At 42.5% G+C, this 26,820-nt stretch overlaps 2 protein-coding genes across 3 annotated transcripts in view; one reads left to right on the forward strand and one right to left on the reverse strand.

Annotated features, from left to right (window-relative positions):
• Positions 1-5,884: 5,884 nt before the first annotated feature.
• On the reverse strand, positions 5,885-8,185 carry ccn1 (cellular communication network factor 1). Its single transcript, XM_053483060.1, has 5 exons — positions 7,915-8,185; positions 7,481-7,694; positions 7,023-7,367; positions 6,712-6,914; positions 5,885-6,592 (listed from the first exon to the last, which is right to left on the reverse strand). Exons 1-5 carry the CDS (start codon positions 7,960-7,962, stop codon positions 6,290-6,292), a joined length of 1,113 nt encoding a protein of 370 aa, XP_053339035.1. The 5' UTR covers positions 7,963-8,185; the 3' UTR covers positions 5,885-6,289.
• A 928-nt stretch (positions 8,186-9,113) lies between these two features.
• Positions 9,114-26,820, forward strand: part of ddah1 (dimethylarginine dimethylaminohydrolase 1) — a 58,129-nt gene continuing 40,422 nt past the window's right edge. The window contains exons 1-2 of one of the 2 annotated variants that reach the window (XM_053482502.1): positions 9,114-9,602; positions 16,435-17,076. In XM_053482502.1, the coding sequence (XP_053338477.1) occupies positions 16,798-17,076 (279 nt within the window). In that variant the 5' untranslated portion in view covers positions 9,114-9,602; positions 16,435-16,797. The remainder of the gene's footprint in view (positions 9,603-16,434; positions 17,077-26,820) is intronic. The other variant, XM_053482503.1, reaches the window with a different exon arrangement.

A 26,820-nucleotide genomic window follows, 5' to 3' on the forward strand; every position in this document is an offset into this window, starting at 1 on the left:
CGTCAGAATTAAGCCTGATCATTTCCTTCCACTCATCTTCGCACCAAATCCTTTCTTACACAGTGCCAGTGTTCTTCTCACGCCAGAGTTTTAGCTGCAAGTTAACAAACCCCAGGTTTCTGGCCTGACAAGCCGATAGCAACCTTGCTGTGTGTCTCAGCCAAGTTTAATTCCCAGTTTGCATTTCATGTGCTTTAAGAATTAGCGCTGTACTGCTTTGGTGTTCTTCTGTTGGAAGAGTCCCACTTATTGGTCGTATAGTTGTCCAGATCCATTTTATATTCATGGCAGTTAACCCTTAAACACTCAGCACTGTGCTCTTGCCGTTTGCCTTTGACTCATGTTTATGGGCAAGTACTTTCTCCATTAATGCATCCTATGGGGTAGAAGTTTCTCATACAGCATTTTGCTTTAGTCCTCGCTTTCGTCCCACCTTATCGGACATGATTACATTTAAGTTCCCTCTCCACTCTTTGGAACTCTTTCGATGTTGGGCCACACTTGGTGAACAGCTTCATCTGATTTATTTATTTATTTTTATTGGGCAACACTGTTCTGGGTCTTACTGAACAGTGTTGTACTGAATCTTACTGGACAGAAATCAGGCTGTGTTGTTGTTGTTGTTTTCAGCATTTCTTCTAGTTTTTGTAGATGATTTAGACAGTGTGCTGTTTCTGCATACACTTCAGGGGCATCAATCCGCCCTCGCTTGACTGCTCTTATTGGATGACAACATGCTTTGTGTTTCCTGATTGGAGGGCAGTGTCTTTGTGTAGTCCTCTCAGAAGCCAGTCTTCCTTAGGGTTAGGAAGGGTCTTCTTTGAGGATTTTCTTGCCTTGGATCATGCCCTGAAACGGTTCATTGTCCAGAGTGAGTGGTGCACTGCCAGTCATTTTGGGGGACAGTCTGTCTTATTCCACTCTTATTGCACAGCAGTTTGACCTCCACCTTTTCAATTGTATTGGAAAGAACTCTATTAGAACATAATAATAATAATAATAATTATTATTATTATTCCTTTTGGAGAAAAGTTTCTGTAGTAAAATGTGGAACTATGCACATGGGTATCTTTCTGTCTGCAGGCTTGCATTGCAAATGAATTGCAGAAACTGAGTGCTGGGAATAAAGTGCTTTGATGTGATTTGCTGGAATAAAACGCTTTCCACACATACCATTATGTGCCAGTGTCGTTCTGCAATGCAACATATGCGTTCTGGAAAGCTGATGTGTCCAAGTTAGCTTTGTCCTCAGGGGCCATGTAAATGTGTTTTTTATTCATTTTATGTTTTATGCCCATTTTGCATGCAAGCCATTTTTTTATTCTTCAGGACGTTTCATCCAATAAACTCACCTGAAACAGGTCTGAGTTTGTCTGGAGAAAGCATGCGGCTTAGCATTTCGCATAATCTTTAACAGATATTGAAAAACATTCCCTTTAGCGTGCACGGGCCGCATGTGCAAACATGCTGCATCGTTTTGGAAGTGTGTCTGCATGCGCACACCACCTGACTAGTCATGATTTATTGTTCTTTTTGTGAGCTGTTTTGCTTGTGTTGTGTTTTTGTGCGTCCAAATCAATGAACCGCATCTAGAAGTTGTTTATCGAACACACATACACATACACAATTGATATGAATCCGCGCTGTGAATTTTAAACGATTTGTCAGGCATGCTAAATCGAGCATGCTTTTGTGTGTTGATGTTTTTCAGCGGAATTGCAAATACAAAGCCTAATGCATGTGTTTGTGTGCGTGCCAGGTGTGCTGTTGAAAAGCGTTTGAGCTGTCAAGGTCTTTCTGGGAAGAACTGATGTCATATTTCGGAATTTATTTCCTTATTTTCGAGGATTTTATTGGAGGCAGTGATGATAAGTAAAACTTTGATAGCTGGCGGTAAATTAAACAACAGAACAGGTTGGCTAGTTTAGAAAGGGCACGTTTAAAACACGTTTATCCTTTTTCGCACGCCTGTTTATTTCCTCATTGCGATAATCATCATCATCCAGGAATCAGATCAGGGATTGACCTTCTGATGAAAGTCATTAAACTGCTGAAAGATGTTCCACATGTTGCACAGCATCATTAGGAGTGGGAAAAAGTGTGTTGAGCCTTTGTGGACTTTCGCACGTTCTCCCATGTTCATGTGGGTCTTCTTTGGGTTCTCTGCTTTGGTTTATAACAAAACCGCCTTCTCAAAAGGATGTATTCCTGCCTTGTGCCCAGTTTCCTTGGACTTGGCTCCAGATACAGTACCACCTTGATCAGGATAAAGTGCTTACTGAAGATAGATGATTAATAAATTTTCAATATAGTGTTTGTCATTTCTTGGGAAACATGAAACATGTTAATGACTCACTTTATGCGTCAAACCTTTTTTGCAGCATTTTTTTTTTTTCATTCGCGTCCAACGAACACTCCCTACTGCTTATTTCCCACCTCAGAAATAAAATCCGGCGGTTATTAACCAATTTGTCAGGGGTGTGCTGGATTTTTAATGCTATTTGCATCTGGATATGTCCTACCATAACTTAATATTTCATAAGAAAAATACAATTATGCATTCGTATCCAGTTCGACGCATCTCGTGGAAATTTATGCCAGGAAACTTGAAGATGGTTTCCAGGTTAGAATGAACCTTATTGACAAGTAGCACAAGCAGATTTTACTTTACCACATCAGGCTTTCATGCTGGTATGTTCCATTTTCAAAAGTGCATCGTTTGGCAGCAGCGAAGACATTGCCTCCTACCATCTCAGCCTGGGTCTCTTCCACACCCTGAGTTCTTGCCTTCGTTAGCAGCCAGTTGGACAATGACTGGGTTGATGCTGCCAGCAGGCCTGGATGGTTAAAGCTGGCATCCATCATGTCGAGTCGAGGCGGCTGCTTCTTGTGCTGAACTTGAAACTTCCGCTTATATAAGCCCTGAGCTGGAGCCAGGATACTGCACAGAGACTCATTACTTACATCTCCAGGTCACGTTGTTTTGGCTCGGGTAAATAACTACTGGATATTTAGCAAGATTTTTTTTTTCTCTTCTTCTCACTGATACACACCCAGTTACATCACACCTGGTGATAAATTATACCTCCTGGTCAGTAAATCAGGCTGTAGATTACTTTTAATGAGCGTGATCTGATCGTGGCATAGTATGTTGCCAGACTGTTTTTAAGCTATTTCTAATGGTCACCCAGATGTCACATACTCGCAGGAGGCGATTATGTTGCTTATTCTGACATATACCCCCAGCTTTGTGCCGTGCCAACAGTAAAAGTGTCCTGAGCCCATTCACGTGTGGTGCTGCTTCTCAGCCGAGGCAGTGGGCTCACTCATTCAATTTTGCCTAAGAACACAGCCATCAATAAAGAACGAATAAAAAAAACATCCGCTGAGATAACTCCCGAAACCCCCATCCCCCGGCCCATCTAAGAACAGTTTGGTGATGTACAATGCCTTTTCCAGCATGATTGAGCTTCTCACCGTAGGACGTAAGTGATAACTCCAAGTGTCTTGGCCAGGAAACTTCCAGACCTTAATTCAGTTAAGAACTTGTGGTCAATCAAGGGGAGGGAAAACAAAAACTCCAAACATTGATTATGCAAGAATGGGCTGCCATCAGTCAGGGTGTGGCCCAGAAGTTGATTGACAGCATGTCGGGTCGAATTGCAGAGTGCTTAAAAAAAGAAGGCTCAACACTGCAAAAACTGCAAAAAGACACATAAACGCAAAAAGATCCAAAAACGGTGAAGCAGCAGACTTTGTAAAAATTTATATTTTTTTTGTGTGTGTGTGCATAAATAAAAAATTAACACCATAAAGGTTAATGTGTTAAAATGTCCCGGTCCATTTATGTGTTAAGTCAAAGCAAGCATGCCTTTAGTTTAAAGGTTACTGTGTGCACTTTTCTGTGCTGCCAGCAGGGGGAGATCTTAGATGACGAAGAGTGGAAACTCTGGTCTGCTGAAGTGGCTGTTAAAAAGTGGAAGAGCAGGCCTGATTGTTCTCCTCCTCCTCCTCCTCCTACTGCTGGTCCTGCTGCTGGGCTCGCAATAAATAACAGCGAAAGTAATGCTGCTGTTTTGAACCAAGGAGTTGTAAAACCGCTGACATCAGAGTCGAACACCTTCCAAAGATGCTGTAATGGCCCCGCTTCCCTCCCCGACGGAAGCGGGACCCAAAGCATGACGTCGTGTTAAACAAACCTGAAACATCTTGATCGTGTAAACACTTTGTTTCGGCAGCAGCCGCGGGGAGGATGAGAGGCTGTTGAGCGGGCCCGTCTTTCTCCTTGTCGAGGTCCACGCACTGGTGGTGATTAGTGAGAATGGGGACGCATGGACTGTTGATCAATAACACAGCCTTGTTATACAACAAAGCTCAGATCACATAAAGTAGCCATAAAAATTGCGCGTTCATAGCTCCCTGTTGAAAACAGCTGGGAAGTGTTCGAAGCATCAGCACCCTGAAAAAGCTTCTGAACTGTTTTCCATTCGCAGTGGCTCACCAGCCCTTGACAAAACTGAAGTGTTTTAGGTATTTTGCAAAGATGGGGATGCTCACCGCCTCTGGAAAACACAACCTGGCCGTCTCTGGCATAATGTATTTTTAGAGCGAGGTCTTCCCACAGTTTTAAAAGTGAACAAGCTGTCTTCCAAATGTTTTTTCCACCATCTGCCGGCCATCAGCACGTCTGCATTCCTGAGCAGTTTCCATTTCACCTGGATCAAACCTTTTGTGTAGATATATCATCCCTGGGGAAGACTGAAGGAGGGAGGGAGAGGGGGTATATGGGGGACTCGATGGAGGACAGAGAGCCTGTTGCTTACCACAACCAGAAGTTTTACAAGTTTTAAAGCTCCTGTAGAAGTAAAAATCTTGCAAATGGTACATTTTGTTTCTACAACCCCAAGTGGTTTGGCAAATTTTGGAAGTGAGAAGTTAATCACCAAGGGTGGGATAGGCGTCGTTAGTGTTCAGCTCATTGTGTAACTGTTCTTCTGTTTCCACGTTAAATATTTTTACTCATAGTATTGGCTTAGGATCAGTTAAGCCTACTTAGGTTTGGATTTTTTTTATTTTTTTATTATTATTTCTCTTTTGATTGAAGGTCATGAAGGTGTGACTCTCTACCACAAAACCATAAAACCTCACTCTGAAATACAGTGTGTGTGTTCAGACCTGAAAGTATCTACTTACTCCCATGAAAAAAGCTGTCCCACTTTGGAAATAGTTTCCCCTAAAGAGAGATTCCTGCTGGTTGGGAAGGCACTCAAGATTCCTGGCGTGATTCCATACCTTTTTACTAACGCCAAGGCTTTTAATTGTTTTGTTATTAGGTTTAGTGGAGACCTTGACTCCAGGCTGCTCCAAAGAAAGCAAGTCAACCGTTACTATGGCATTCCAGGACAAACTGTTATATAACGCATCAAGCAGTTACTTGTTTTTTTCCACCTAAACACTGACTTAAAGTAATATTAAAGTATTGGAAAAGCATGTCACGAGGCGTTATGCTGAAAGTGATGAAGTTTTGTTTCATTTTTTAAACAAGCAATTAACAGACTGTTTTTAGTTTCATAAATAATTTTTTATTTGTAACATATAAAATTAGATCATTTTACATTTTATTCCAGTATGACAATAATCAAATAAAGTAGCTACACTTTCGATAAATAATATTAATAACAATATTAAAAACATTCATTTAAACTTTTTCAACTCGTCTTGTTGCTAATTCGCTGGTGGAGTTGATATTCGATAGCTGCCGAACAATAGGAACGCATTTGTCCACATCGGGGAGGAATGTTACCACAAATTTGTCACAAAACCACAACATGGTGTAACTTGTTGGCATTACAGAACCATGGTCTACAAAGGTGAAGCAGTTTCCTTTTTAAATTATGTATGTGCACGTATGCTTATTTAAAGATATACACATACAAGTCTACGGCTGAGTCATATTTAGTGTTTAGAAATCAAAATATACATATAACAGTTTTTAACATTGAACAACTACGTTTTTTTTTTACAAGTTGTTTGGTTTACAAGTCGCTCCGAAACGAAGCTACTGAATTACTGCTCCAGTGTGAAGCAAGCATCGAAAACGCTGATGAGGCCTCAGCAAACAGTGCACTTCATCGAACTCCTCAGTTAGTGAGTCTTTGATTCCGTGGGAATCTTGAGATGGTAGTTGATGGCTGAAAAGTGGGCAAGCACTGAGTTCCCAGCCACGCTGTGGTTAGCCGTTTCCGGCATCACTGCTGACGTTGCATCGCTTGGATACAGGATTCCCTTTTCAGTCTCTGAACTTGTGGATGTCATTGAAGAGTCGGTAAAACGGGTAGGAGGCCTCGTTGGCGTGGGGGCAGTTGAAGGAGCACTTGCAGGTCTCGATCATCATCACGTTCTTGTTAAAGGTCTCGCCATCCTCACAGTGAAACTTGACACGCACCGTGCGGGTCTGCTGTGGGCTACAGCAGCGGCCGTCTACGCAGGAGCCGCAGTATTTGGGTCGGTACTTCTTCAAGCTGGAGCAGCCTGCGTAGGTGAATTTCACTGCCTGAGTAGACTTCTTGGTTCTGTTGCACTTTTTCCCTTTCTGTTTTTGGAGAGAATTATCTTAGGTTAGTTGTCTTTATTGACCAGCACTGATGGTTAATATCATGTTGTTTTAATTTGACTGCCACATTGTGATGCATAAACTTTGACACATCTTACCTTAAGGCTGGAGTAAGGGGATTGGGTGCATGGACGAACTTCGCAAATCCGACTCTCCTTGACCAGCCTGCACTCAGCGTTGTTGTTGGTAACTCTGGTGGAGATGCCAGTACCACAGGACTTGGAGCACTGAGACCAGGGAGTGGTCTGGAGAATGCACTTCTGTTCACCAAACATGTGAGATTCCGCCTGGGCTCTAAATGCTGTAAATTAAGGAAAGCAACAGAGTTAGATCGGATTCGGTCAAACACCTTGGAAACTGTGAAAACCAATTACAAAATCAGTGCTCAATGCTAAAGGTTGATACCTACCAGCAAGAGACTTGAGTCCATGCTTCACGTTGGCCACCAGCTCATTTCTGTTGGTGAGGTCATTCTCAATGTCATCGAGCAATGCATCTTTTTCCAGCAGCTTGTCTGAAGGTTCTAGCTTCATGTTATCATCGCAGACCCACTTCTCGCAGCACTGGCCTGGAACTTTGACAAGCCTGGGGTTGGCACAGCCTAGCGTTGGTAAAGACAGCTCCTGGGGGCAGAGAGGGATGCAACCCACTGCTCCATCAATACATGTGCACTGGTGTTTACAGTTGGGCTGGAAGCTTTCTCCGTTCTGGTAGATCCTGCTGTTATATTCACATGGTCTGCCTTCAGTCTTGGCTGTTAGGATGCAGAAGAGAGTACTGTTAGTCAGAATTCTCACATGTGCACAGTGGCATTAGCTCAGAGAAAAATTGTGCTAGAGGTAATTATATTAACTTTATTAAACGCACCTCTGCAGATGCCTCTGGTGGCACCCAAACTGGCGCCAAAGTTGCACTCGAGCCCCTTGGTATGGTCGCAAGGCTCAGTCTGGCTGCAGTCTTCATTCAGCTGCCGGGCGCACACTTTGCAGCAGCCGCAGCCATCAAGCACAAGACCGACACCCGGTGCACACTTGGGTAACTCCATTGGGCACTCGCATTGAGTTGGGCACGACGAGAACACCTAAACACAAGTGATCGAGTCTACTTCAGTCAAACAATCCAAGCATTTCAGCAAGTTCCCCATGAGCCATCCCTAACTTCTGAACTATGAATATCCTAAACATAATAACATCATGGTAAAAAAAAAAAAAAGGATTCCTGGAGTTAAGTTCTTTTTTTAAAGAACTTATCAGGGGTTTATCTCCCCTGCAAAATGCCTGAAGAGAAAAGTTTTAACTCACCAAGTCGTAGCTTGTGATGAACATCACAATGAGTGGAAACAGGAACATCTTTCTCTGGTTAACTTCGCCTCTGAATAAAGAAAAGAACGTAAAGGTTCTTCTAGTCCTTAGAGCTTTATAGGTCCTTTGTTGAAGTGGATGTCAGGCGTGTGGTTCGCCGTTTGTCTCGAGCTCTGTTCGAGGCTGAAGCGCTGTATGAGAGTGAGCGGGTCTGTGCTGCTTTATATAGGGCAGTCGGCGCACACTGACGTCGCTCGCCGCTGAACTGGCCCGAAACTATGCGTGGAATGCTTCCTTTGGCGCGTTTTCCATCCTGGGCTAAGCACCACCCTGTCTCTCTCTCTCCCTCTCTCTCTATCCCTCTTTCTCTCTCTCTCTCTCTTCCCTATTTCTCTTTTAAATGAAACCCCCCTTTACTCTCAACACATTAATCCCCCTCTTCCTAATTTCTTAGGAACATTTCCCTGTTTTTTTTTTTTTTTTTTAATGCTCCATTTTTTTTTTGTAGCCGTCTGACGATTCAGTCTGTTTCATCACTACAGTTCAGTTCACAATAATCACTTTTTCTCAGAATATGTAAAATAATAATAAAAAAATGTGTGTGTGTATATATATATATATATATATATATATATAATGCATAATTTATGTATTATAATGCAACAAAAAGTAGGTTACAAAGCTGTAATTCCATCAATTTAAGAAACTATATATGAATAAAAAACATTCATATTAAATATTAAAAAGATGTATATTTCTTAAGATTCATGCCTTAAAGGTATACGTTTGTTAACCAGTAGTGAACTATAAATGTAAAATGTACAGAAGAACGTGAATAAATAAAGGAGTTGGAAGTTTACACTACTTTTACAAACAATTGTACCATTAGTGCACACACTTTTCCACACACACTGTGCAGCAAAAGTGCATTTTTTTTGTTTAGTGTTTTTTTTATTATTATTATTATTACTAGTTCTTATTTTCTTGATGGTGCGTTAGGCGAAGAAAGACACGCATATAAACTTCTACACATTCTTTGTATGTGTATGTATACGAGTGTGTGTGCGCATCACGTTAAAAGTCTGATCATATGACAAGTCCTTAAACTTCACATATAGGTTGTTTCTATTTCTGGACTCGTTGCCTCCATAACCACCCCCCTTCCCCACGTGCACACACACACGCGCGCACACACACTTTTTTCTGCTTTTTCTTCTCCATCTCCAAGCACTTCCAGATGTGGCCTCCACACGTAACAGCATGGCCATATTTGGTATGGCAGCAGCCCTGCATTATTAACATATTTTCTGCCTCACTTTAGTCAGCCACAAAGCATTCCTGACAGCTCCGAGGGCTCCTAAATGTGTTCTCCATGGAGGAAATTCCTTCGAGTTTCCATGCAATCTGTCCACCAGGTTTTCCGAACAAAAAAAAAAAACAAAGCAAAAAAAAAAGTGCAACTGTTACCCAGATTTCCATATAAGCTGTTGGGTTCAAGTGAAAAAGAGAGAGAGGGGGAAAAAAAGAAAAGAAAAAAGCACTCAGCTTTTTCAACGAGGTTAAAAATAAGCACCGAATTTCAGAGATTGCTGGCCAGAGCGACATGAATGAACACAGATGAATAAAGGAGTGTAGGCTGCACGCTGTAACGGGATGTTCTTGCAGTTAGTGTGCTTTCTTGCTTTCAGGTAAGCCTGCATGGATTAAAGCTGTGGTTTGAGCGTTAAGTGTTGTACAGGCTGATCATTTATTCATCTGCTGTCCCTTGACAATTTTTTCACTTTGCTCTTAATTGGGGTCGGAAAATAAGGTCGAGTTGTACCGTGTGTTCAGGGTTGACGGGCTGTGGAGCATGTTGTTGCTTTTCACATATAAGCTGGCATCATTTCCGTGCAAGGACGCTAGATGGAGGTGTATTGTTCTGTTGTAGGAAGTCTACAAAAAAAAAAAAAAGTTTTAGACTTGAGATAACTTGATATGATTTTTTTTTTTTCAGTATGATTATGATAAAAGTGCTGAGCATTAATCGAGCATGGTTATGTTTCATCATCGTGGGGTGCATTCCCTTGGATGAAGTAGGAGACTGCGGTGGACAAGAGCAGGTTTTGTTCCACTTTGGAAAAACACATCTGTACAGCATGTTTTCTTTTGCGCTTCACAACCTGTCGCTGTCAACGAGCGAGAGCGATCGACCGACAAGAACAACATACAGAGTCTCACCTAGCGTTCTTGTGTGCTGCTCGTCATGCTGAGTTTTTGTTTACGATGTTTCATCAGGTTTATCAGGGTAAACGGTTAAGGTTCTAGGTTACTGATTGGAAGGTCGGGGTTCAAGCCCCGGTATTTCCAAGCTGACACTGATGAGTCCATAAGCAAGGCCTTAACCCTATCTACTCCAGAGGCTCTGTATCCTGGCTGATCCTGTGCTTTGACCCCAAGCTTCCTTATTGGGATATGTAAAAAAAAAAATATCCATATCCAGAGCAACTTAAATTTTTATCTCATTATACATCTAAACAGTTGAAAGTTAGGGGCCTTGCTCAAGGACCCAACTTGGTGGTGCTGATGTTTGAAGCCTTGACCTTCCAAACCATAGTCCAATGGCTTAACCACTTAGCTACCCCTGCTCCCTGTCCTCATAGACACTTACTCATTGTCTGTTTTGATTTGCGTGTATGAATCGCCATCACTTGCATCTGTTTACAGAATTAACATGACATCGTACGCATACTATCACCTCGTACCAGATGTTGGTATTAGCTCATGGAATCAGGCTGATATAAATGAACAGATCTCGGTGCTATACAAGGCCCCCCGATGTGACGGTGACTCATGGGAGGGTGTGAGGGATCAGAATTCGCCCCACATGTTCTGACCTAGACCTTACTACAGCTCTTTCGTCTTAGCTCACACACGCATATGTTATTGGATACGCTCAGTAACGCACTCATGCTCTAAAACATGACAGAAGAACGCTCCTTATGTCATGCATCCCTGACCGATTAAGCGTGTTCCCTAGACGGAGTGACCACACGGTATCCATGGGTGTAATGCGATTACGCTCTCCATTTACGGCAGTTGTCTGTTCCTAAGAGCGGAGGATGCTCTTGTTTTAGGAAACACTGCCGTTCCTCTCAATGAAATCTGCCAGTTTTTTCCCCTTTGGGAAATATTGCAAAATCCATTTTATGCTTTTATGTAGTCATAATATTTTCCAATGGCCTGACAGCAGTTTTGTATTTTCATTAGGGAAGGAAAGAACAGAGGCCTTGTTTCCTTATTGATTTGAGCATGTGACTCATGGCCTGAATGTGCCCTGGGTATAAAAAAGAAAGAAGGCTGTCTGGCATCAGAGAGACCAGTCATCCTGCCAAACATCCATGCCCTTGGATCAGGATTGTTTTAAGATGTCTCATAACTCTTCTATATTCCATCTTCAGGAATGTGGGCGTTAGATATTCTGCAAGGACATGCAGTAACGTAATGGCAATACTACAATATGTCATGTATCCCAGCTCAACAAAGAGGCCTGATTGCACATTGTCCCTGAAGGAAATGACCACTGGGAATGCTAACACATGTAATGTAATTATAACAACTCTTTCCGGCTGACATCTGTTTCCGTTTCTCTTGGTGGAAACCGACCCAGTGGTGTCTCGATGTACGTTGGTAATAGAGATGTTGCACAAGCAAGATAAGAGAGTTACACTACACACAAAGGTGTGCGACGCTTATCAACAGGAAACAGAATGCCATTACGTTTGTGGAATTTTAGACATAACTGCAAAAATGGCATGTTGTCATTTAGACCTGATACAAGCAGCCGAGTCAGAATCAGAAGAGTCGCTGCCTTATCTTTTGTTTGGACGCAAAGAAGTACAAGGTGTCATGTTATCTGTAAAAAGACTAGGTCATATGGTGCTGAAGATGTCATCTGCCTGTTAATTAAAGGAAATGTTATATATAAGGACCATGTAAGCATATGTAGGGTAAATACTAAGCTAAGCCTCAGTGGAACAGCGGCGCAAAGTATGTCAAAAATTATCCGCACTCTGTAGAATTTGTTTTACGAGTGCACCGCTGTTTTCACTTCTTCATCCTTGTACGGCTGCTTTAAGGAGACCAAACAGGTGAAAGTGTGATGGACTGAGATCAGGACTACAGGGGGATGCTTTAACACCTCAAGTGTTTGCAGAGTGTCGACAGTGTAGGCGTGCATCGTCACACAAGAATAAAGGTCTCACTGTAACAAGCACTGTTGATTGTTGAACCTTTTTCCCCGAATGTTCCAATACTTCTGGCCCTTGAGAATCCCAGAAAAGTGTAAACGCTAATTAATTTTTTAGCTGATGGTCGACTTTTGAATCTTGGTCAGCGATTCAGGGTCTTTCTATTCCATACTCTGCCGTTTTATTTTGTTTGCAGATACAGTATTCAAACACTTCTGTTGATGCTCTTCTATGAGCTGGTTTAGTACCCATCGTACACAAAAAAATAAATAAATCATTGCACGCTGCTCTTCTTTCATGCAAATCATGAGTGGAGCGTCCATTATTACTCGCACTGCAGCTACCGATGCGCTGATGTAACACATTCACGCCTGCACACCAGTGACAGGGGAGACAGTAGTCTTTATCGGAAAGCGCCGACAAGACAGTGCGGCCAGCCGAAGTTTTAATATGAACAGAGTGCAGATAATTTTTAACATACCCTCATGCATGTACAGTATAAATGGGGAGAAAAAATGAGCCATGTTTGAATCTTTGACTCCACAAAAGATGATCTGCTCTGAGCGAGACATTTGTGTCATCTGCATTGAGCATTCCTTTAAGCGCACATCATAAACGATGCAGTACATCGTCCATCTTCTGCGATATTCTCGGAGGATATGTCATCTTCTTTCGAACGGTCAATGTTTCAACTCACAGTGTTAATAAATGGCTTAACTGTCATGCCTAGAAATGTCTCTACACTTCAGTTATCTTATCACCAGTGCTCTAAGGAGATGTGCGTACCTGTGGGTAAAGCTTCAAGGTTTTTGAATTAGAGTTTTACTTCCTGAAAGGGACTGTTTTCGAAAGTAGTATGATGAAATAGCAGTTATATTTAAATAGCTTCTTATGTTTTAATATACTACCATCAAACTACCAAAAGTATTTAATTAACAGTGAAATGCTGTGTAGCTAATGTAGTTGATTGTTTAAATGTCGTGTCTCGTACAAAGTGATAATCTTTTTCCTTTTCTCCTGCCAATTTTCTGCTCCACACTCCAGGCCAGTAGGTAGCGGTATTGCACCAACCCGCATAAAAATTTTAAAGAAGAATAAGCGATACTTTTGTAAAACGTGAGGATTTGCAGAATATGGGAGTGGTTTTCGAGTTTTCTGCAAAACCTATGGTGTGTGTGTGTATTTTATGTATTTTTAAGGCAACCAATTTTAGACTATGTAACCTTGATAATGAACAATTCTGAATCAAAAACAGACTTATCGATTCAATTGATTGAAACAATCAATAAGGAAGTAATTAAATCACACAGCTCTAGAACCTTCATTAGTTTGCAGTGAGGTCAGGTTGGTGCTGGATCCTTAGACCTATCCCAGGAACACCATGAGAGGATTCACTGTGGTCTCATTCTGGTTCACAATCTGCTCACCTGCATAACCTTGGAGGTGGAAGGAAACCAAAGAACCTGGAGGAGAACATACAAAACTTTGTTGTGTACACTATTGAAATTCAGGATTGAGCAAGGGACCCTCGAGCTTTACGGCCACAATGCTACCCATAAGGGTTTAACCATTATACTGCAGTGAGTAAAGCGGTGCTAACCTTATGACAGGCTTTTTAATAATATGGAATTATCGATGGCCGCTTTGGACCTTTTCCATCATCGCCATTCAGCACTTTGTGTATTTACTTGTCGGGTATTTATTAGAGTCTGACTCCAACCACACAGGTTTGAGAGATGACTCAGGGTATGTGCATTAATACAGCAGCACCTCATATACTGTACAGGGCTGTGAGCTCTGCTTTAAAATGAATCTAGAAAGATTAAAAGTTGTACGAACGTGTATGCATAAAGAAAACAGATTGCATGTACGAGACAGTCTAATTTTGATAAATATTTAGGTGAAATACATAAGCGTGTCTCTGAAGGCCTCGATCCTGTTCAACTATTCTCACCAGCCCTTATAAAGTGTCTAAAAAGAGACCAGGTGTACCTCAGTCCATTTTTTTCCTTCCTTGAGGGAGGGAGGGAGAGAGAGACTGCTGGAGGAATGGAAAAAGAACGAGAGAGAGGGAGGGAGTGGGGTGAAGCGGAAAGACCTGTCTGAAATGGAAGAGCTGGTATGTGGGCCTTCAGGAATGTTTAGACCCGTCAGGATAATTGAGTGGATCTGGAACAAGGAAAGACAAACTTTGTTCCTGGGGTGCAAAGGAATGTGCCCAGAGATGTCTGGAGAGCAAATTCCAACCCAAGCTGGACACACACACACACACACACACATAACGCACACACACACATTGCACTCCTCAGTCCTTATACAGTAGATCCCTGCCATTAGAGACTCATTCATTATCTAAGACAATTGTAATGTAAGGATTGTACCGTTCTGTTCTTTTATCATCCCTCTGTTTTCTTTCGCTGATTGCTCAACCTGTCATATCTCAGTGTAGCCTTCTGCCATGGAGCCTAAAAATAATTACTCCGGAACATGTCTGCTAATGCTTTTTTTCCCCCTTTACCAGATCAGACTGGATTTCTTTCCACATCTGAAGTTTTATTGGAAGCGCGCGGATATCCGTACCCTCTGTTCCCAGTCGGTGGGATTTTTTTAAGGGATGGATGATGATGATGATGATGATGATGATCGCTGGCAGATGGACAAACAATCAGTTTGAAGAATGATTGATGCTGAAATAAATGACCAGATATATGTTTGAGTCTCACTTTGCTGATAGACAGCTGGGCTTACAGTAAGCCACTCTGTGCCCAGGGCGTGGTGGTTAGCACTGTGGCTTTGCACCTTCAAAGTCAAGGGTTCGATTCCTGCCTCAAGGTCTGTGTGTGTGGAGTTTGCACGTTCTCCCCATTCTTGTTGGGTTTCTTCGCGGTACTCCGGTTTCCTTCCGCATGCAGTTTAGCAGGCTGATTGCCATTCTCAAATTGTCTGTAGTGTCTAGTGGAAAGCCTTCACAGAAGAATGGGATGCATTAAACAGTAAAAAATTAATAAATTAGATCTTCAAAAAGAGCATATCAGTGTGATGGTCTGGTTGATGCTCTGTAATGGACCAGCATCTCTTTCTTGCAGTATGTACTCCTGTTTCACGGTCAATATTCCTGGAACAGGCCTTGACTTCACCCTGAACAGGATGAAACAGCTTCTATAGATGAAGGGTTGAAAGACCTTTTACTGCTAGAGTTATATGATGAGTAACTACTACTCAGTTTGAACATAATTAACTTCTGATTGATGAGCTGCTGATTTATGATTAGATTGAAATTTGATAGATCCAGTTACTAATATCTTTCATAAAGTATGTGGACCCATTAAGTAATAAGGAAGCTGAAGATTTAATTTTAAGATGAATTGTGTGGGTTAAAATGATCTACAGTTCTGATAAGCTACTGTAGGTTTGAGCCCGTGTTTCTGTAGTGAAAGGTAAAAGAGCTTAAAAGGTAAAATAAGAGGAAACTGGAGTACCTGGAGGAAACCCATCAGGCATGGGAAAAACATGCAAAGTCCATGCACGCAGACCTGAGGCAGGAATCGAACCCTCGACCCTTAAGACTGCGAGGTGGTGTGCGGGGTCGAACAGGGGTCATTCTGTTATTTCTTCTGGAGGGAAATACTGTACCACAGACAGGTATAATGGATGTGATGTACAACAGATAGAAAGGGTGTTGTGATGTACAATAATGTACCACAAACAGGTACAGTGTCTGTGTGTGTGTTGTGTACCACAAACGGGTATGGTGTGTGTAATATACCCCAGACAGGTTCGGTGTGTGTGAGGTACCACAGATGGTTATGGTGTGTGTGTGTGTTATGTACCCCAGACGGGTACGGTGTGTGTGTGTGATTTATCACAGATGGGTATAGTGTGTGTGTGTGATGTACCCCAGACGGGTACGGTGTGTGTGTGTGATGTATCACAGACAGGTACGGTGTGTGTGTGATGGACCACAGACGAATACAGTGTGTGTGTGTGTGTGTGTGTGAGATGTACCACAGACGGGTACGGTGTGTGTGTGTGTGTGTGTGTGTGTGTGTGTGATGTACCACAGACGGGTACGGTGTGTGTGTGTGTGTGTGTGTGTGTGTGATGTACCACAGATGGGTACGATGTGTGTGTGTGTGTGATGTACCACAGATGGGTACGATGTGTGTGTGTGTGTGATGTACCACAGATGGGTACGATGTGTGTGTGTGTGTGTGTGTGTGATGTTGCCAGTGTAGTGTCAGAGTGTAAAGCTCCTCTCTAAAAACTAATTATATCATTTGTTTTGTTTCAGTCTTGGTTGTTTATCTGCAGCAGGAGGTGTGACATGGTGAGCATCACGTGGTGTCCTAAACACCATCACGTCACTGGTTTACCCTGACTGGTTCATTTCTTCCAGTACTCTAATGGTTGATGTTGTTTCTCACGTGAACCGGTTTGAGGAGCATCGGATCCGTGCGCGTCCACGTGAGCGTTTGTTGGCGCGCGTCACTAGGAGGCTGTGACACGCCCACCGAGTTGTGTCAGCGCGCGACAGGGAACAACACCAATCATAATAATAATAAACAGCCGTCCGGCCGGTGCGTTCAACAGCAGCAAACAGCAAACAAACTAACAAACAAGCAGCAGCAGCAGCAGCACATCTGTGACGCCGAGGATGATGTTCGGGAGCTTCACGCACGCCGTGGTGCGCGCGATTCCGGCGTCGTTCGCCGCGGGAGCGCTGCGGACCCGCGCGGGGCAGGTGGACCTGGTGCGCGCGCAGCAGGAGCACGATCACTACGTCCGCGTGCTGCGAGACCGGCTCGGGCTGGAGGTGCTCGAGCTTCCCGCCGACGAGGCTCTCCCGGACTGCGTGTTCGTGGAGGACGCGGCGGTGGTGTGCGGGGACACCGCCCTGATCACCCGGCCCGGAGCCCAGACCCGCCGCGGAGAGGTACACACACACACACACACACACACGGGCTTCCGCTCTCAGCACACTCTCACCGGTTCAGTCCCGTGTAGGCTTACTGTATACACCTCTCTTACTCACACACACACATACACACACACACACACACACCTCCTCCATCCCGTGCTCTACTCCAATTAAAGGTGCTTTATATGCATGACAAATATTTATATTCGTTTTGCCAAAGTTTAGAAATAAGTTAGTGGACAATAACAGGAGTAGATAGTGAAAAAAAACAAGAATAGTATAGAAAGAGTAATAATAAATAAATGTATATAAAATAAAGGACTACAGACATTCAATTAAAGTCAGAGATAAAGTGACTTACAGTGATCAGTGCATATTTGTGTGTGTGTGTGTGTGTGTGTGTGTGATATGGTGTGGTCACTCGCTGCCCCTCACTTGGTGGCAGGTGTGTGTACTATCCATCTGTCTCACACACACACACACTCCTCCTCTAATGTAAGTTCATATCTAAAACACACTGTTTATTCTTATTGCATTCACAGGGATAGAGTTTAGGAGACTGCGTTATGCAGAGTGACTTCTAGAAGAGCTTGGAGGCCAGGATTAAAAGAATGAGTCAGTCTGTGTGTGTGTGTGTGTGTGTGTGTGTGCATGTGTGCATGCAGAGCTGTAAACAAACACCTCAGCAGGTGTAAGATGCCGCACTTTCTTCTTCTTCTTAAAGAATTTTATTGACACTGAAGCGGCTCAATAATCACGTCCACTCCTTCGTTTCAGTCTTTACACTGATTGTTCAGTTCGTTGCTCCAGACTCTGTGCATGTTACCTTTTTATGTGTGTTGTGGGTGTCCTTATGCAAGTAAGCTGAGTTTAAGGAGGATCATCCGTAATGTAGGCGGAAAATAAATGTTTCTTTTACTACAATAATTGGCAGAGCGGTGGTTAAAGTGTACAGACTGCGAGCGTCTGAAACCTTGACCTTTGGACTCGGATTTGTTTTTTTCTTTAGTTACTGATGAACTGATAACTATTTGGATTCTTTTCTCCTTATGATGAAACCAGATCTTTCTGAACCGCAGCTCGAGCGGAGTTATCTTTAATGCATAGTAAGCACCGAGTGACTTGGAGATTCCTAACATGCTAACAAACATCCACTCTGATCAGATCAGATGTCTGCTATAAATTTCAAATGAGGAACATTGTCATGATTTCATCAGCAGCAGCCCACATCGGCACAACCCGATCAGCCACAAGGTCTCGATTCCGTCTCGGGAAATATTTTGGGTGGCATGAAATTGGGTCTGTCAGGGTAATACCTTTTTAAAAATTTGCAAGCATTTGCATAGAGCGATATGGAGCGATATCCCGGACATTATTCGAAAGGAATTGCAAATTACATTTGCCATATTTAAATAGCAAATTCAATGACCACGTTTGCTTTTTCACTTTCTCGGCGTCGCGCGTCAAGCCGCCAAAATTCAAACGCAATCGCTAATTCATTTACAATTACATTTCCAACGGATTACACGGAAACCTGTCAATCAGCGTCAGGGGCGGGTCTATACTGTGGGGCGGGATTGTGTGGGGAGGTGGGAAGAGGCAAAAATCTAACTCTTTGTCTAGATGTGCAAAGCTGGTAAAGACACACCCCAAAGGACCTGCAGCTGTAATTTGAAGCGAAGGTCATTCTGCAAAGTATTGACTCAGGGGGGTGAAAACAAAGGCATGCCACACTTTTTAGATATTTATTTGTAAACAAAAAAATTTAAAAACCATTTATCATTTTCCTTCCACTTCACAATTGAGTGCCGTTTGGTGTTGGTCTGTCACACAAAATCCAAATAAAATACAGGGATTCAATAAAGGGGTATGAATACTTTTGCAAGGCACTGTTTAAGTCTGGACCTGCGTACCATTCCAAAGTGTACTTTACAGTCTACTCCCTACTGTAGCCTGGGACTGGCAGAAAGGTCAGTAACCCCAGTAACCCCGGGTAACAGTGACAGCTCGGGTGTGATTTAACACTCGGCTCGGCCACAAACCCACACCCTCATGGCAGGCAAGAAGCCAACCTCTGAGCCACTGATGCCCCTATCCAATTCCATGTGGGACAGATGCTTTATTTATTCATTTATTTATTTATTGATTTTATTTTATTTTTCACTTTCATCCCAGAAATAATAATAAACGTTTCTGATCTCAGGTCTGACCGTCTTTCTTCACAGGGTTTTACCGTGGCTGCTTTGCTCCATGACGTCTGTAGGTATCCCCCTCCGTGCCCCGTCAGTGTTTACTGCCTTTGTTTTTGTATCTAGAAGGAAATTTCTCATGAAATTTGGACCAGCTTCTGACAGGAAGGAGGTGAGGAAGACATTCCTCCGTCACTACTCACGGGCCTTGTGGAGCACTTCTGGTATTTCACGGCCGTTTGATGAGAAGCATCATCCCAAGGAGTAATATCCATCGGAGAACCACCATCAATCCTAATAAAATCATGATTGGTTAGAAAGGTGATGATTACTTTTCTATACAGTATATCCACAGTTCAGGATTATATGAATGCTCTCGCTTTGGTACATTATCGTTTCTGTATCAACAGCGCATTGACGGTGATGTGCACGTCGGACGCTCTGATTAAATTAATTTAAAAAGACGTCGATTTGATAAACACCCGACTCGACTGTGGTCGATTATCCTTTTAAAGCAGCTCAACGTTGTGTGTTTTATTATTGACACATGCCTGGAACGGAGGAAAAAATGTCTGTTTGCGTGCGGCTTTGAAGAAGAAAGACGGCACTAAATCCCACCGCATTATGGGATACGCTAAAACACACAGACTGGAATCTGGAATTGTTTCCTTTTTCAAAGAAAAGTCATCCTTCTGGATTGCACCCTGACTCGCTCTGGTATTAAGGTATTTTCCTAATTGCTGAGTGCAAATCTGTTAACATCTGACATTCCTCCACTGGCGTCTTCCTTGAACGCCGTGTTCCTGACCTGTGACGTGGATTTCGCATTGTGGAGTCATGGAGAAACTCTTTAAGATCATACTCCAAGGCTTGTGAAATGGAATTCTCCGTCTGTGAATGGAGCGGCCGAGGCCAACTCCGGCTCGACTGTGTCACGCGCTGGGATCTGCATTCTTCTACCCGGTGCGTGGTGTCTGAACGGATCTCCGGTAACTTCTCCAGGAGTAGATTCAGGAAGGTTGTGTGTACATTACCTCCAAAAGCCTCTCCTGTAACGTCTCAGCGGGCAACACATTGTCTTGAATCAGAAACTTTACCCTCTGGTTTTGAAATCGGAGTGTCTGAACAATAGTCGGTTAACTTCCTGCTCTGTGTCTGGTGTGTGTGTGTAACAGTGCGAGTGTATTCATCTGGATAGGACTGCAGCCATTCCTACCTTACCTGCCAGACTAAACAAACCTGTGTGTGCTCCTGACCTCGATATTACAGCTAGGTATCAAATTAACAGGAAAAAAAGGTGTGTTTGTGAGACATCAGATACGACTTTGGTATCGCTTTTAAATCTTTCTAAATCTGCACTGCGCATTGCACACATTTTCCCCTCACCTGGCAATCAGTCTGTAACAAGTGACTTCGAAGTCCTCATCAAACCATTCAGTACCGTCTAGCGCCCTGAGGGTGGAGGTGGGGTCACCCTGGTAAAGACCTCGCCCATCTGAATAGAACCGTTTCATCATGGGTGTACTCTGTTAACAATTGTACCCATGCACTTCCTCCATTACAGTTTTATATGACCAGGACTGTTGGTACTGCGAGCACAGCTGCACCTCACACACACATGGGGAATGTGACGTGTACACTCGGCCTGAGCGTCCCCTGTTCAGTATAGAGCAGCTCACTGTTAACAAAATCCAGAGGTTATAAGGTTCACCCGGAGACCTTGCAGGGGGCACACACACACTTCCTCCAGGTCCTTTCCATTTTTCACACGAGGACGTTTCTCATGTATGTGCCAGATTTATCCCACTTGAATCCTGCATGATTGGGTGCGAGTCATGGAGTTGGTCCTCTTGACCTAGACCTGAGCTAGGAGAGGTTGAATTCCTGTCTGTCGACAGTTTACACAGTCGCACTTTCAGATTACTAAGATCTGATTCAGGGGGGAAAACAAACTCCAAATATACTGCATCAAATCTTTCCTACCTTTGGCTTCAGATCTGTTGTTTCTAACACAGGGTTTAAACACTTTATATAGAAGTTTTCAAAATTCTTATACAGCCCACATGACATCAAACGTTCCCTATCTGTATATTTTAACGAATTATTTTAACTATTAGTTATTTAACTATTAGGCCTTGTTCACATGGGCGTTAAGTTTTTGAATAAACGAACGTGCCTTGAACGTCCTAGACGTTTATGTTGTGTTTTGTAGTGGCGCTTGATTGACTTCTACACCGGCGTTCGTTTGTCTCTGTCTAACGTCAGCCTGCAGCCCAAATTGTAGTTTGTGTGTTAACCTGTAGGGGCAGTGTGTCGGGAACTGGATATAAAAGCGCGCCGCTACCGGGTTCACTCTCTGACTGCACAACGTCGGATTAAAGGGAGTTTTTTTTGTGGTATATAAAGAAATGCGAAAATTTCCGCGTAAGTTTTTCAACAGTTATTTTTTTTTATTTTGGCCCTTTTCCGCATTTCCCTATGTATAGCATGTAGGATCATGGGATATGTCCGGTCCTCCGAAGCGTAAAATGAACGTAAAGTGAACGTAAAGTGAACACGAACTAGAAGCGGATTCCTTGCGTCTGTTGGGTTTTGAACGCCAAGAAAAAGCTGCATGCGACGTTTTTTTTTATGCCGTATAAACGCGCAGCCGGACAAACGCACGTCACCAAAGCCCGTGTGAACACTCTCATTGACTCCTACGTGTAGAAAACACTTGCTGCTTGATCTGCGCTCACCGGACGCTACGAACGCAAAAAAAAACGCTCTATTTTAACGCCCGTGTGAACAAGGCCTTACTATTAAATTTTTTTTTAAAGTGACATTAAGAACAAACACAATAAAACTTAAAAAAATATTATTGAGTAAATATTAGCTGAAAAAAAATGTTGTCCTTAAAAATGTAACAGATGAGGACTCATGTCCATCAATCTGATCTACAGCATGCTGGGAAAAGTCCCAGGTGAGAAGACACGACTTTGTGTAGTTAATATTAAATACAAAAAAAAAACCTTTAAAACATTTCAATGCATTTTTGTTAAGGACGTACAGCTACCATGCAAAATGTGTTTTCCTTGTAAAAACACAAAAATACATAATGTGAACATGAACTTAGGGTATATTCCTGACTAATTTACGTCACTATTAAACGTGTCAGGGATAACAGGATACGGCGCTTCATCTGGATTTAATACGAAACATTCAGCCATTTTCAAATTCACAAAAATTCTGAGATGAATACGATATTTAGGTGATGAATTTACAACTCATAATTAATATTTCATGAGGACGCAGATATAGCTTGTTTTAAACTATGACTTAATGATGATGCATTTTTATTCATTGAATAATAAAAACACTGAATGAGGAAAAAACATTAACCGCACACCCCCATATCAAAGCATTTAATTTAAACAATAAAATATTCTTGCTCCACACCACAACTTACTAAAGTAAAAGTAAAACTGTACATTAAGGCCATGTTTACACGGGCGTTAAGTTTTTGGATAAACGAACGCGCTCTGAACGTCCTAGACGTTTATGTTGCGTTTTGTAGCGGCGCTTGATTGACTTCTACACCGGCGTTGGTTTGTCTCTGTCTAACGTCAGCCTGCAGCCTAAATTGTAGTTTGTGTGTTAACCTGTGGGGGCAGTGTGTCGGGAACTGGATATAAAAGCCCGCCGCTTCCGGGTTCACTCTCTGACCGCACTCTGCGCTTGATCCGCGCTCACCGGACGCTACGAACGCAAGAAAAACGCTCGATTTTAACGCCCGTGTGAACAAAGCCTAACTTACCATAAAATACTGAGTGCTTCGAGTATGACAAAGTCAAAAGTCAAGAATCCGGAAAGTTCGACAAAGAATAACCAACTGCTGGGTGAAAATAACAACACAAGGTTTTTTTTATTTTTTTTTATAATGACTCTGGATCGGACAGAAATAGAATATATTAAGACTATAATTAAACACACCCCTATCGCTTCTTCTGCCAACTGTAAAATGTTATAAAATATGCCAACAGACTTTCCACACTCAGCTTTAGTGACGATCACTAGTAATTTACCTAAAATTACATTTAAGATTACGTTTAGTAAATTTAGGTTTTTTTTATTTTTTATTTTCTCATAAATACAGTAAAGCCGACTTTTGGTACAGAATATAAAAACATGACCCTTTTTTTGCAGGTTGATGAGAAACCAGAGAATAAAGAATAAACCAGTTGTTGGGTCAAAATAACCCGACCAGGTGTTCATTTGTTAATGACTCACTACGTCTCATTTGACCCAACATGAGCAAATTTATAACTCATGCAAATATAAACACATGCTTTATAACTGATTTCACAGAATCAAAAAAGTGAAGTATAAAATGATTCCTTATTTTAACCTCATGTCCAATCAGGTCAAGTTGGAGGAGGCGAGTGAGACAAACCAAATGGAGGAGTGATTTCTTGTGAAAACAAACAAACAAAAAAAAGTTGTGTTAGTGAGCCAATACAAGATTTACAACATGTTGAAATCTTCTCATATTTATAGATGTGTGTAAATATTCCATCATTGCAATGCGATAAAAATGTGGGGACATTCAGCATTGCGCAATGGACCATCTGACATTTTAATGCCCAAGCAGCATAACGTATCCTACTTTTAACCCCATTTCTCCCAGTTTGTTTATTAGACAATTCCCACCCAACATACCATATGGCACAGGAAACCAGGGAAGGTCAAGGCTAACACGTGCTTTCAAGCCACAACGCCACCAAGCTGCCACTGCTGGGGCACCTAAGCAAGGCCCTTAACCCTTTCTGCTCCAGGGGTGCCGTATCATAGCTGACCCTGGCCAGTTTTTTTTTTTTACCAAGCTGGGATACGAGAAGGAAACAATCTAACCTTGCTGTAGCGTATATGTGACCGAGAGCAAGCTAAGTTATTTATTTATTTATTTATTTTTTTTTTTATTTATTACTAGCTAGTGCTGTGCAGACACATTTCTCGAATGAGCCTGCTCTTGAATGAAAGTGTGAAAGTAGCATTAAAGTAGTGTTGAAGATCTGTCGTTGGACGTATCATGATATTTAAGGGTGCTAATATCATATGAGGCTGCACCGTGTGCCGAGAACACACTTAAGACCCAAATACCCATGATACTGTTGGGGGAGCACAAATTAATGCAGCGTCTGTTTTATCAATCTTCTGCTTCTTCAGGTTCTCCTGACGTCGTCTTTGATTTAATGCTGATTTAAAAGATCTTTCGCTGACGCTGACTTTCAGCTGCAGCTCTGATTTAGGATCGTTCCTTTAATCCCATGTTGGCGAGCCTCTTTGTGGTTTTGTGTCTTTTCTTCGGAAGATTAGCGAGATGAATGGCTGTACCAGTTGTCCTATGATTCATGCATTACACACACAAACACACACACACACACACACACTATGCTGTAATTCAGAGACAACTGGTGGTGTTATACACTAGCAGTAAGTTTGTGTGTATGTATATAGGTGGCGTGTGCCAGTATTAACGTTCATGTTTATGGCCTGAGCTCTTATCACCGGTTACAGTATCATCAGAAATCCTTGTGAGGTTTAAAGAGGCATACTGGAAACTAACTTCCCTATAAATATCGTCTGGTGGACAGAAATACGAGTTTGCTTTCTCCAAGAACAACATATGTCTGTTTAGTTTGTCCAAAATATAGAATCTGGGCAGATGTTAGTAGGGCTGGACCAGAATATTCGAATCTTCGTTTGGAGGGACGGCATTCGATTTTTCATTTTAAGATTCGAATATTCGGAAAAAGGGGGGAAAAAACACATTTAACCCGTGACATCGATCCCTGCGAAACGGTTCTCATTCGCGCTTAAATTACTAGCCCTTGCGGCAAACTTTTGTCATGCACACTCCGCCCGCGACTGGCACTAGGACCCGGAAATAATACGGTAGCGAACCAGGAAGCATAAAAGGAGACACGGCACATCGCTCAGTCATCGAGTTTGCCCATGTCGCTCGGACGCTTTCGCCGAGAGTGTGTTAATAGGACGCAGGTTAAATTGTGTTTATCCCTTGCTCCCCATTTGAGAGAGTCCTTAAAACAATTGCGTGGTTATCCTGCCTACTCGTGTTACTCCGCGTTTGGGTTTACCATCCACGCTACAAAGGGCTAACCGCTAAAGCTACTTCTTCTGGTCTACTCAGGCTAGTTCATGACAACTTGCCTGTATCCATATTACATAAAAAATGCGGAAAAATAAATAAATGCACTCCCTTGCGTCCGCAGCAGTTGGGTAAACGGTTCTCGACATAGAAATGCAACAGACGGAGACACACACAGAGAGATTCCTGCCTTTATTAGAGATAAGAATATATTCAGCCCCCTCCCACCGAAGCTTCGATGTTGATCACTACCGAATACTCGAAGCTCTTATTCTGCCTACCTGGTGCGAAAGGCTCGGTTGCACAAGTGCTGATGGAAGGAGTCTCCAGTGTCGGAGGCCGTGTAAGAGTCACAGGTACAGTTGTAACTTTCAGGACAGAGGTGTTTGACTGCAGATGTCCAGTATTTAAGGTATTAGTAAAGAATGGCAGTAAAGAATGTCTAGCAACTGTGTCAGAATGTGTGTGTGTGTGTGTAAGAGAGAGAAAGACAGAAAAATAGAGAGAAGAAGACATTAGACCTTGCAAACAACAGTTTTGTATTGTTTTATTCTTGATACATAAACAGACTCGAGCTGGTATTGGTTTTCTTGCTGTTTTGTAAGGACCTGATGTCCCCACTATGATGGAATACAGGAAACTGTGTGTTTAGTCTCAAGGCCAAGAACTGCTTAATGGCATGTACACACACACACACACACACACACACACACACACACACACTATCCTTCTGGTCCTCACTAAGATAAAAAAAAGGCTATAATGTGTCTAATAAAATTTTCTTATAATTTCACTATTATAACATAAGTAGTTCAATCCTTTTGATGTTTTATTAATGTTTGTATGGTTTGTATTTTTCCTGTTGTTAGTGTTCAAGCACTACAGGAAGCACAACACTTTAGCAGATTGTTATTATTTGGAATGAAGCTCACAGTCTACAGGAAGTGGAAGCGGCTTATTGGAATCGATGTGACCGACCCGGTGAGGATTGAAATGTTGTGTAAAAGCGATAAAAGGGAAATGGATTGGAAGGTTTGGGGGAGCGGACGAGCGAGTTGAGTCGAAGGGGAAAAAGAGAGAGAGAGAGAGAGAGAATGAGACAGGAGCGCTGACCCTCTCTGAGTAACGACCCCAGCTGCAGGGTCTCGCCCCCGAACATCACCCCCTCATCAGGAACAACACACACACACACACACACACACACACACACACACACACAGCTTCTGTATGTGTGTGTGGTTGTGGCAGTGGGGTCTGAAGGAAACACTGACATCATGTCATCAGTGTTGCCTTTCTTAACCTTTGACCCCGAGGGGGGTTCTCTATTTGATGACATCATTTCCACCTGTGATGAGAGAACCAGAGAGGGAAATGCACACGCTTCATTCGGGTTTATCACATCAGTGCAACGTGTGTGTGTGT

Source organism: Clarias gariepinus, chromosome 22, assembly GCF_024256425.1.
Source record: "Clarias gariepinus isolate MV-2021 ecotype Netherlands chromosome 22, CGAR_prim_01v2, whole genome shotgun sequence".
NCBI lineage: Eukaryota > Metazoa > Chordata > Actinopteri > Siluriformes > Clariidae > Clarias > Clarias gariepinus.